Genomic DNA, 12242 nt, shown 5'->3' with positions numbered 1-12242 from the left:
CTGCGCGGTCAGCATCTCTCGTAACATATGCATGGACATGTGCAGATGAAGTGGTGCTGGCGCAAGGTCCCCGCATTCATCTGCGGATGCGCCACACTATGCTGCCGACTCGGAGTAGCTATGAAGTTTGCATAGCTCCCGGCACCTCAGTGTCTAGTCTCCCTGGCAACGTAGTTTGGCCCATGCCACAAAAGATGTTGACCGCACAGGGTCGAGAATGTCTGACGCATTCTGCGAGATTTCCGGACAGTGGGTGGGACATGGATAGGTGACGTCTGCTAGGGGAGGCAAGCCAGAGGCATTAAAATGACGGGACAAGGGCGGGTAAGGGCCAGTATTAGTCTTTTGAAAATAAGACACGGAGGAGCAGTTTTCCTCGGTTGAGAGCACAGTCCTGGTGAGAGGTTCCCTTTTAATACAAGCAGTTTGCACTGAAAAGAAAGTGAAAAGTCAGACAGAAAACTGGCGCAGGGGCTTTAATAAATCTAGGCCCTTCTATGGAGGCCGTGAGCTAGCTGCGTGTCTTTGCGGCTAGCTTATGGCCTCCTCTCTTGGATGTGTGCATGGAGCCTAAGTAAGTAGATTTCCTTATAATCCCCTGAAATCTTTGAAATAGTCAATTAAGGCAGATAAAAGACGATTTCTAGCATTATAAGAAAAAAAGGCGGGTTTATACACCAGTACTAGTACAGGGGTACAATAATTTATTGAACAAATTTTTAAAAAGATGGTAAAATACGGTAAATAGTCAACAACACGAAATAATGAATGCATTATGCTTGAGATGTGTTCTGTGTAACTCTGAATATGCAGTATAATAATGTAATAATAATAGTATAACATTTCATACTTTTGGAATTGAATTCATTACTGGATTTTTAGGACAACATCTGAGGGAAATGCTGCCCCTTTTATTATAAACACAAGTATATATTATTAAACCATATTTCCTCAGTAGATATTTTGTGCTATATGGCCTGTAGGCACACCATGTGGCTATAGGTTTACTTAGAAATATATAAGAATATCCTCCTACTTTGTAATACAGAACAATAACCTCTATGCTATAAAGAATTGTCTTTACATGGAGGCAGAGTATAAAGTCATGTATATTATGATACCTAGTATGTTATGATAGCCTAGTGATCTGTGTTACAAAGTATAAATCTGTTTCATGAATGCATAATATGAATACCACCTTGGTAACATGACTAAAATGACTGCAATGAAAGCACAGAGTGTGTCGAACTGTTTTAGGGTGCTTAATACAGACTAATACACACATTTATAAGTAAAATACATTTAGAAGCATAAGAAACAAACCAAACTATTGAAATAGAAAATGGCTGGCCACCCTAAGTCGATGTTTGTGATTTTTAATCACAGCGTATGGAATTTAGTTCCTGGAGTTATAGCGATGTCACTATATGGTTCATTTTGTGACAACTTGATAGCAGACTGTTTCTTTAGCACTAGGAAGCTGTAGAACTTGGCAGATACCTGTTTCCGCTTGTTGTCCTTACAGAGATTGTGCAAACTAAAGGATTTCACTCCAGACTGATTCATCTTCTACAAAAAAATAAATTAAATGAATACTTAAATGTTTGATATGGACTTAAAGGGAACCTACCACCACAATTCTACCTATAGAACGGGTGGAAGGTGGATGTAAGGGACGTGAGGATAGCCCTTTTTAGAGCTAATCCTCACGTCCCCGCTAACTTTAGGTAAACTTTATTCCACTAATATGTAAATTCTGTTATGCGGCTACTGGGGTGTGGAGTAGCCGGGCACGAGGCTACACAGCGCGGCTACTCCACGCCCAAGTAGCCACGTTATTCCTCCTACCCTGTTGTGTGCGGCGCGCAGCTCCTCGTAGCTGCGCGCCCTCCTCCGACATGCTGGCCCTCCTCCGAACGCAGGCCCGCGGCTGAGCAGCCACAGATCCGAGGCCGGAGCTACTGCGCATGCGCAGAACTTCGACTTGTCGGACGATGGCGCGCAGGTTCCCTTTAAAGGAAATCTACCTTGAAAAAGCATAGTAATCCAGGGGCACTTACTCTAGGCAATATTGTGGTAATTTTCTTATATTATCCATGGCCTCCTTCCTTCTAATGTCAACTTTTAAAATTATACTATTGAGCTTGAACATCACCTTGCTGCAGATTCACAGTCTGTTAGACTCTCCCCCCTCCCCCTCTGCTCCCTCAGCACTTCCCCTTCCCTCTACCTGATACAATCGTACTGCAGCAGAGGAAGTTTTGCCACACAGTGGGAGGAGGAATTGCTCCTTCTCTCTGTAACAGCCTGTGAAGTTGCAGAATGGAGAGGCTTTGGTAACACCCTTCAGGATCATTAGCATAATTTAATAATTTAATAGTTTTTAAAAGGAAGGAGGTCATGGATAAAAAATGTAAGAAGATCAGCAAATTCACAATGTCTAGATATATGACTAAGTATCCCTTGATTTTCATTTCCTTGATTTAGATTTCCTTTAAGTTTTCCAAAAAACAAAGTTCTTTTTGCATTGTTATTTCTATTGTCAATACGGACACAGGATAAGCTAAAGCCATCTATTATGGCACATTGTTAGAGCAATACAGTATACTACAGTCTTTTGTCATTCAACATGATTCTTACTCGTAGGTCACTGAGGATGTTTTGCGTTCTTTTGTTCCATTTTTGTTCATCATTATTTTGAGTACTTCTCTGTGTTGGTTCCTTAAGACATGACAACACAGAAAATAGTGACAAATAAAGCAAAAATGAAGTAGGTTGTTGTGAAAAGCAGCTTGAATGCAAAAAAAATAAACAAAATAATACATCTGTCAGCGATAAGGTTAGTTAGTGAAAGACCAAAGCTGCCTGCAAAAGGTGAATCCAAGATAAACATCACTGTTAGCGACCTGGCTATCACTCAAATGGAGGGGCAAAATATGTTTTTAAATTTATTTTTACATGTTGCTGCATAAAATGGTTATTGTCAGCTAGGCATTGACATTTAATTTTTTTAATGCTTCTGCCATATATATTCTTCAATTGGATGTTATTAAAGGGGGTTTCCCATGAAAGAGTATTCTCACCAACCTATTGATTTCAACACCCTAGTGATGTTAACACAATAAAGATAATTTTTTAACCATTTGCTTAACAATTTTTAACAGTTTTATTTCTGTTTTAGCTCCTATCACTCAGTGGTGGTCAGTGTAAAATTTCAGGGTTTGGGTGGGGTCACAATATGAATATGATCCCTTTTAGTTCTGTGAGCTAACATTGTGGTTAGATTATCAGGTACAGGTTTATATACACTTTCATCTGGATTCTGAACATTGTACTAGTATCTGACACACAGAAAGAGAGACGAGACATTTCAGAGATGATGAGATCCATGAAATGCCTATTGCACACAATGACAGTCAGCTTTCCTACATCTCTGCTATTCCACAACAAACTATACCTGCTGTACCTTCCCAGATTAAGAACTTATCTGTCTATAGCTTTACACTCTTCACGCAGCTGTCGGCAAGAAGTCAGTGTATGTATCAGTGTGACTTCCGTCCTGGGACTGAGTGCAGGGAACAGAGAGATGAGACAGAAATCTCAGGTCCATGGCCATCTAACAGAAATCCAAGATGGCTTCCCCGACACAGAGTCAGAAGTCTCAGGGTCGTGTCTTGGGGCAACTGAAATTGTGTACACCAGGACTGATAGAGACAGGTTGGAACTAAATCTGTGAAATTCTGTATTTTTGTTAATAACAGTGAATTAGAGAATCTGTTATTTTGTTATCCTGAGTACATTTAAGAAACTTGTCTTCGTGGGAATAGCCCTTTAATAAAAATAAAAGATATCTGTCCTTGGATATGACCACGTCTACTTGCGTGATAGCACATATAAACAAATTGTTTCTGCATATGGATCAGGATCAAATGGGCATATCTGGCCAGAATTGCCAGGGTGCCTGGGTGGGCGTATCCAGGGACAGCTATCTACTAAGTACCACATGGATACATTAATGGGAAATTATCTTCACACACAATTTGTTTTTAATAACATGTAAATGAAGAAATATATATACGGCAGATCAATTAACTTAAATGTCAACGCCCAGATAAGAATACCGCGTTAAGGGCTCTTGCACACAAACATGTGCAGCATGTGTAAATGTTCCATATGGTGGCGCAATGCAGTGGAAAGGAGGATGTTCCCTCTGCCGGCCGAACAGCCACGCCAAAACTGTAATAGCCCTAAGAGCCCTAAGTTAGGTTTACAAGTAAAATAATTATATCTGCCATGCACACAACTGAGTTTTTATATATTGAAGATTAAAAATTCTGTTTAGTAACATTATGGTTCCCAATACTTACACTAATTTCTTCATTCAGACATGTTGAAGAATAACCCAATGAACTATCAACATATTCCTAAAACAACAAGCAGATCATCAACATTATGACAACAAATGTGGGTCTTCAGAAATAATCTAATAATCTAGCAAAGAAACTTATGGATATAGGTAACAGAGATAAGAGGCAAAGTTGTTCTACATCCCAATAGCTAGATTTGTGGAAAAGAAAACTTTACAGTTGTTCTTTAACTTATCTAACTGATTTTGAGACTCGTAACATATTGTAGTTTATGTATAATTTTGCTAAACGGTTAAGTTTTATTTGGGGTAAAAAAATGACAATTTGCAAAGTTTCCAATTTTCTACTTTTTAGACAAAAAGTCATACCACTATTTTTTGGGGGAAGCCATTTGTATTCTTCTATTTTCAAAATTTTTTTAACGTTTGGTTATTTATTTATTTTTTATACAACTCTTTATTTTAAATTTTCTAAGAAATGTACATAACATAACAGCATTACAGTATGCCGAATAGTAACATAACAATAACAGAAAAAAAAAGTAAAGGTAGCAAATCAACAGAATAAACAGTAACCTGAATAACTAGTAAAGATTATTAAATGAGGAGCGTGTACACCACATTCAGGGAAGGGAAGGTACCAGAATGTTCTTGCAGAGCCCCTAATTATCTGTACAAAAAAAAGCCCCAAAGATGACACCATTTTGGAAACTACAGCGATCAAGAATTTATCTAGGGTTGTAGTGGGCATTTTAACCCCGAGATAATTCCAGAAATTTAATACAAAGTGAATGGTGGAGAGAGGTGAAATTTTGGTGCCAAATATATTTTGCCCAACTCATACCGCTGGGGACAAACACGTCAAAAATCATTATGCGGGTTATCCTGGGTACTTCAATACCCCATATGTGTCAATAATCTACAGGCTAGGTATATATGGCAGGGCCCAGAAGGAAGAACTGGCATTTGGAGCACAGACATTTTACATAATTTTTTTCTTGTGGCATCATGAAGCATTTGTAGATGACCCTGTTTGGAAACCTTATCCACTTTTTCCAAGTAGCCTTGGAAAAAAGTGACCCCATTCTGTGTGGGGGGGGGGGGGGAGTTTAAAACAAGCAGTGGTGACAATGTGACGTGGGTGGAGTTACTGAACTCCACACAAACTGTTGATAGTCTAAATCAGGGTTACAAAACCCGCGGGCTGCGATTTTATTCCGTTTTTGCAGCGATTCAAGGGGTGCTGGTTGCCCATGTGTTGTTGTTAATACAAAGACATCTCTCTTGTCCTTGTACTTAACACACAATACAGAGTTGCTGCATAGTGCCCTGCTCTCATGCCTTCTAAGTTTTTGCCCAGGCAGCAAAAGGGAGACCTCTTTGATTTCTTCTTAGAGTGCCACATGCCGCAGTATTTCTGGAAACGAGACTCTTGAATAATGTAACACTGGTATAAAAATTGTCCAGGTAGAGGTGGTACCCCTTGTCCAGTAGTGGGTGCACCGAATCTCATACTACCTTTGCAGTGTAAGGCTTCAGGGGTAGTGGACCCACTGGACCACCGTGGACGATGACACAAGTCGACACCTGGGACCGGAGTCTAAGTGGCACTCGGTCTTCATCAGAGCCTGCCGCAAAGCAGGTTGGATTCGCTGCGGCATGGTACCGCCAGGTCGTTCCACAGGTGAGACTTTGTCCGTGGTGGCAGCCAAGGGGAGGTACAGAGTTGTAAGGCAAGTACGTGGTCGGGGACAGACAGGAGGTCAAGACAGGCGGCAGAGGTTCAGGGTCAGAGGCAGAGAAGAAGGACAGGGCTGGCAGCGGAGGAGCGTAAATGGAAACAGGTCCGGGGTCACAACAGGGAATCAAAACACAGGCACAAGGCAAATGAACAAGCTTTCTCTTAGGCATAAGCATGAAGATCTGTCAGTTAATGCTGGGGAAAGCAGGAGACGGGGACACGCATGCACGGCCTCCTGGTGGGAGCCAGGAACTGGGACAGGTACGAGGATGCCGCAGGGCGCTGGGGCACATGGAGGATCACAGGTGAGCCCGAGACGTGGGTCACGGGAGCACCCGTGACATACAGTAATACTTAGGAAGGGGAAAGCAATCTGGAGGCACTATTCTGGTGTCCTTCCCTTCACATATCTTGAACTTATGTGTACTCTGATGTACTATCGCACAGCTTATACATCTTCACACAATACCGTGCCCTTTATTTTCCAGGTACTGGTGGAATTTAATTCACCCTCCAAAGTGTACCAGGGACTCGTCTATGGACAAAAGTTTTGCAGGGGTGTATGCCTGTACAAACTTGGCACTAAAATGGTCTAATATGGGCCTGTCTGTAAATAAAGGATCATAACTGGGGTCATCTCTGGGTGGGCATCTTGTGTCATTGGCATAATGTAAAAACTCATGTATGGCTTCAAAGCGCATCTTACTCATGGCCATATGGAACATCAGGGTGTGGTACACAATGCCTGTTTTCCAGTAGTCCCTGATTGATGGGTTTTTTTAATGCCCCATAAGCAGTATTATGCCCCATTATTTCTGTATCTCTGATGCAGTGACAGGGGTCCACCTGTGGGGTTGTGCATAAAAAGAAATGGGGTTTTGGGTAATATTTTGTGCAGCATAAAAATTTGTCTGGAATAGAATTAAATTAATGAGCTACTCATCAAAAGTCCTGCCCTGTCAAATTGTATTCTAAGTTGGCACATAAAATCTGTGACCTGAGGGGCATAATTATCTGGGCTTACACATGTAGGGTTAGTAAAATGCCCATGCAATTCTCCCGTAGAAATCCTTGGGTACCTTTTCGGGGGTTCTTCCAAGATGAGGGGAAGGAGAGGAGAAAGAGGTCATCATACACATTAGCTGACTCTGTGTCAGAGGCCAGCATATTGTTCGCCTCCAACATTATGGGGCAGATTTACTTACCCGGTCCATTCGCGATCCAGCGGCACGTTCTCTGTGCTGGATTCGGGTCCGGCCGGGATTTATTAAGGTGGTTCCTCCGCCGTCCACCAGGTGGCGCTGCTGCGCTGAAAAGCATTGGAACGCACTGGAGTTCACCGAGCCGGGCTGAGTGAAGGTAAGTGCAAGCTCCGTGACAGATTTTTTGTTTTAAATGCGGCGGTTTTTCCGAATCCATCGGGTTTTCGTTCGGCCACGCCCCCCCATTTTCCGTCGCGTGCCTGCCAGCGCCGATGCGCCACAATACGAACGCGTGCGCCAAAATTCCGGGGCAATGCAGGGAAAATCGGCGCAAATCGGAAATATTCGGGTAACACGTTGGGAAAACGCGAACCGGGCCCTTAGTAAATGACCCCCTATGTATGTTTTCTGGGACCTCGTACACATAATATTTGGCACACAGAAAAATTAAGTACACCAATCTATACGGACGAGCCGAACGGATGGCACACAGAAAATTTATATAAAAGTGCACCAAACTATAAGGACGTGCAGAACAGATGGAACACTAGCACACAGAAAAATTGTATAAAGTGCACCAAACTATATGGACGTGTCATACAGATTGCACACAGAAAAATGATATAAAGTGCACCAAACTATAAAGGCGCACTGGCAAAAATTATACAAGGTGCAAAAAAAGCCTGAAAAGGCTACAAATATAATTAGGATACCTAGCTACCGCTACAAAAAGTACTGTAGCGCTACTCATACAGTGCACTGAAAGGTGCAAAAAAAACCTATGTGCACCCCACAAAAAGGCGCTACAAATGTCTACTTAGAAACTACAACTGAAGAGAATACTGTGCAGCGCTATTCACACAACACACTAAAAAGTGCGTATATAATAACGCAAGCACAGTGCACAGGTGGGAATAAATGGATGACAAGTGTACTCACACAAGGCAATCACACAGGGAATACACATCACACACTACGGGATCAGGAGGAATCAGAGAGGAGGATGAGAATTGTAGTAGTGTAGTGTGTCAGGCTCCAGGGGTAGTGGACCCACTGGACCCCCGCGGACAATGACGTAAGTCAACTCCTGGGACTGGAATCTAAGTGCCACCCGGTTTTCACCAGTGCCCGTCGCAAAGCGGGTTGGACTTGCTATCAGCACATTGTAATGAGTGAGGAGTAGATGTTAGCATCGATCAGACAACCTAGGGTTAAAGTACCCTAGGGAGTCTGAAAAATAGTAAAAATAAAAATAAAAAAGTTTTTTAAAAAATTATAATAAAAAACCTAAAAATTCAAATCACCCCCCTTTCCCTAGAACTGCTATAAACATTAATACAGGCAGTCCCCAGGTTACGTACAAGATAGGGTCCGGAGGTTTGTTCTTAAGTTGAATTTGTATGTAAGTCGAAACTGTATATTTTATAATTGTAGATCCAGACAAAAAAATTTCTGGCCCCAGTGAAAATTGGAGGTTGAACATTTTTTTGCTGTAATGGGACCAAGGATTATCAATAAAGCTTCATTACAGACACCTTACAGCTGATCATTGCAATCTGAGACTATAGTAAAGCAGTCAGAAAGCTTCACCAGAGGTCAGAGGGGTCTGTCTGTAACTATGGATTGTCTGTAAGTTGGGTGTCCTTAAGTAGGGAACCGCCTGTAAACAGTAAAAATCATGAACACATTAGGTACCGCCGCATCCGAAAATGCCCGATGTATCAAAATATAATAACGGTTTTTCACTGCATTAACTCCACAACTAAAAACGGTCAGGTCGTTAATTGCTTAATGTGCCCCTGAAAAAAATAATTAATTGAAAAAAAAAAAAATTAATTAAAAAGATTTTTAAAAATTTAAGTATTATGCCGCTTACCCCCAAAGAATAAATTATATAAAAATTCAGCGGCGTCAACCCCAGCCTGCTCTGTGGGGCGTTCTGGGGCCAGCGTCCACCCTAGCCTGGTCTTGGTGGGCCTGGAGCCAGCGACAACGCCAGCCCATTCTGGGGTGGGGGTTTGTGGTCAGGGTTAGCCCCGTCTAATTACTATAATTGTCTCAAATGGCTACTTAAGGGGAACCTGTCACCACATTTTCACATGCACAGTCAGTGACAGGTTCCTTTAGAGCTCTATTAACTAACTGACACCCTTCTTTTAGCTAAAAATTGTTTCGCTTACATCCACATAAATCACCTTTTATCTTATATTCCCTGGCATCAGAGGGGGGGGGGGGGGGTGTCCTGCTCATCCGGCCCCTACCATCTAATACTCCCCATGGATTATGCCTCCTTACTGGACACAGTTCATGCCATGTGACCAGAATGACATCATTACAGGTACCTCAGCCTATTAATAATAGCAAACTATAGCCCATGCATGTATCTGACCACATGAAGTCACAGCGGCCTCCATGGACTTCTACTCCTCTCCATCCTCCATTACATGTGATTTCATGTAATCACATACATGTGACAGTTTGCTATTCTTAGAAGGCTGAGAGACCTGCGATGATGTCACTGGTCACATGTCATGAATGTAACACAAGTAAGGATATGGAAGATGGCACTCAATCCAATTTAGAAAATAAATGCTTTTATTATTGTACCAATCCACTTTAATACATATACATGACGTTTCCTTCAAAAACACCTTTCCTCAGATGAGGATTGTACCGTATAGCGATCTTAAGCCTGGAAGATAGAAGCAGTATCTGCCGCTTCAGACCTTGGCTGTGTGTCAACCTTGTTCTGGTCTCAGTGCATCTGAGGAAGGTCTTTTTTACCAAAACGTCATGTATATGTATTAACCCCTTACGGACATGTGACGTAGTATTACGTCACATGCCGCTATTTTGGCTATTTCTCAGCTGTATGGCATGTTCAGAGGATGTGTGTGTTAATGATGCACAAAACATTAATATTTACCTCATGCAAGGAGCTGTCCATATCACTTGTTGCTTGATAACAGTCAATCAAGTCTTGCGCTGTACACAAAGCATCTTCAGTGGTTGAGGGACTAACAACTGACTGTTTGGTTATCTCTTGATGAGCTAAATCTATGGACAGAAATGAGCACAGATCTAGATTTAGGCAACTTTTACTTTTTAGCTCTATATGTATATTTATATTATTATAATTCAAAGCCTATCAGGTTTTCAGTATAAAAGGTTGCTTGTCAGTGGCGGAGCTTCTGCCAGGGCCCGCAGAGTTACTGCTTGATTTTTGGCTGACACATAACTAAACTAACTGTTTTGAAACTCCAATTCTTCCAAAATTCCAAAAGGGTGAAGTTTATTGAAACAGTGACAACGTTTCGGTGTGGACGTTTATCGGGGCTAGATAATGGTGGTCTACACCGAAACGTTGCTTCTGTTTCAATAAACTTCACCCTTTTGGAAGTCTGGAGTGCTTCCTACGTCTTTTCTACTTTTAGATAGATAGATAGATAGATAGATAGATAGATACATAGATACATAGATAGATGGATAGATAATAGATAGGAGATAGATAGGTAGATAGAGGATATATAGATAAATAGATAGACAAAAAGCTGGATAGATAAATGGTTACATAGACAGATATATAGATAAGAAATAGACAAATTAGAGGAGATATATAGACAGGAGATAAATGATAAGCATTTTCACCCGGGCATTCAACCAATGGTTATTAAAGAAGCAATACATCCTTTGCACACAAAATTTGACATGCAGGGGGCCCCTTTAGGATAGGGGGCACTGGGCAAATGCCCAGTTTGCTGCCCCCTAACACAGGCCCTGGTCTCAGTCAATGACTGGTGCTCAGTCATTACCTATTACACCACTGTCACTTGTAATAAAAATACTTGGGCTACAGTGGAGCATGCTTAATAACTAGATAAAACCACCTTTATGAAAAACTGGGGGGACTGGGTGGAATTTGTCTCCATGCACAATGGGGCTTATTTACTAAGGGTCTGTGGCCTTTCCATTTTAGTCGGATTTTTCCATGTTTTCATGATTTGCGCAGCTGTGACAGGTATTTAACTGGGGATTGTGTCGCATGCAATCGGATTATGGCGCGGCGGCGTTGGCTTTTATGCAACAGAAATTGGGGGGCGGGCCGTCAGACGATCCCGATTGATTCGGATTGAGCGCGGGATTTAACTTTCAAATTGTGTCGCAAGATCAAGCACTAACATACACCGGGAAGAAGAAGGCGAACTCCGGCGGATCTGAGCGGGGAAGCGGCACATGCACGATACCAGGAGAACAATGTTAGTTAATCTCGGCACAGTGCATTCTGGACGGACAATGCACTTTCGGGGAACACGTCAGGACAGGTAAGTAAATGTGCCCCATTATGTAAGGATAATTATGATTACAATACATACTTGTATCTTATATGAGTATCCTATGCTCCTGTGTGTTCCTGTCCGTTCCTGTGTTCCCATTTCCCTTCTGCCTGGACCTCCCGTTGCTGACCCCGGATTGGACTTGACCTTGCATCTCTGCCGCCTGTCCTGACCCTGAGCCTGAACCTGACCACGAGACTGTCTCCTGCAAAGGTACCTCGACCTTGGCTGCCACCGTGGGCTAGTCGCACCTGTGGGACGACCTGGTGGTACCCCGCCGCAGCAAGACCACCCCGCTGTTGAAGACCAGGTGCCACTTAGATTTCAGTCCCAGGTGTCGGCTAGTACCATCTCCCGCGGTGGTCCAGACGATCCACTGATCCTGAATCCTGACAGTAACCATTTATTGGTGCTATTTTTGAGTGTAGTCTTATGACAATAATTTTTGGAGTGACCCGGAGAAAATATTTGTGGAAAGAATATTTTTTGCATGAAATATATGTTTACTATGTACTGTTATAATGGATAAAATCAATAAAAACAAAGCTACAAAAACAAAGTAACTTGCTCTATCAGTAAAAGTGTACATTGCATTCTGC

General features: G+C 42.1%; 1 protein-coding gene across 8 annotated transcripts in view; it reads right to left on the bottom strand.

The window, feature by feature from the left end:
* Positions 1-681: 681 nt before the first annotated feature.
* The window catches only part of RAD21L1 (RAD21 cohesin complex component like 1), a 66115-nt gene continuing 54554 nt past the window's right edge, over positions 682-12242 (bottom strand). For all 8 annotated transcript variants that reach the window (XM_072110808.1, XM_072110806.1, XM_072110807.1 and 5 more), the window contains 4 exons: positions 10236-10366; positions 4368-4424; positions 2641-2721; positions 682-1569 (listed from right to left, as the gene is read on the bottom strand). In XM_072110808.1, the coding sequence (XP_071966909.1) occupies positions 1381-1569; positions 2641-2721; positions 4368-4424; positions 10236-10366 (458 nt within the window). In that variant the 3' untranslated portion in view covers positions 682-1380. The remainder of the gene's footprint in view (positions 1570-2640; positions 2722-4367; positions 4425-10235; positions 10367-12242) is intronic.

This window comes from Engystomops pustulosus, chromosome 6 (genome assembly GCF_040894005.1).
Source record: "Engystomops pustulosus chromosome 6, aEngPut4.maternal, whole genome shotgun sequence".
NCBI lineage: Eukaryota > Metazoa > Chordata > Amphibia > Anura > Leptodactylidae > Engystomops > Engystomops pustulosus.
The sequence above is the reverse complement of the archived record's forward strand: the minus strand, read 5'-3'. Positions and strand labels throughout refer to the sequence as shown.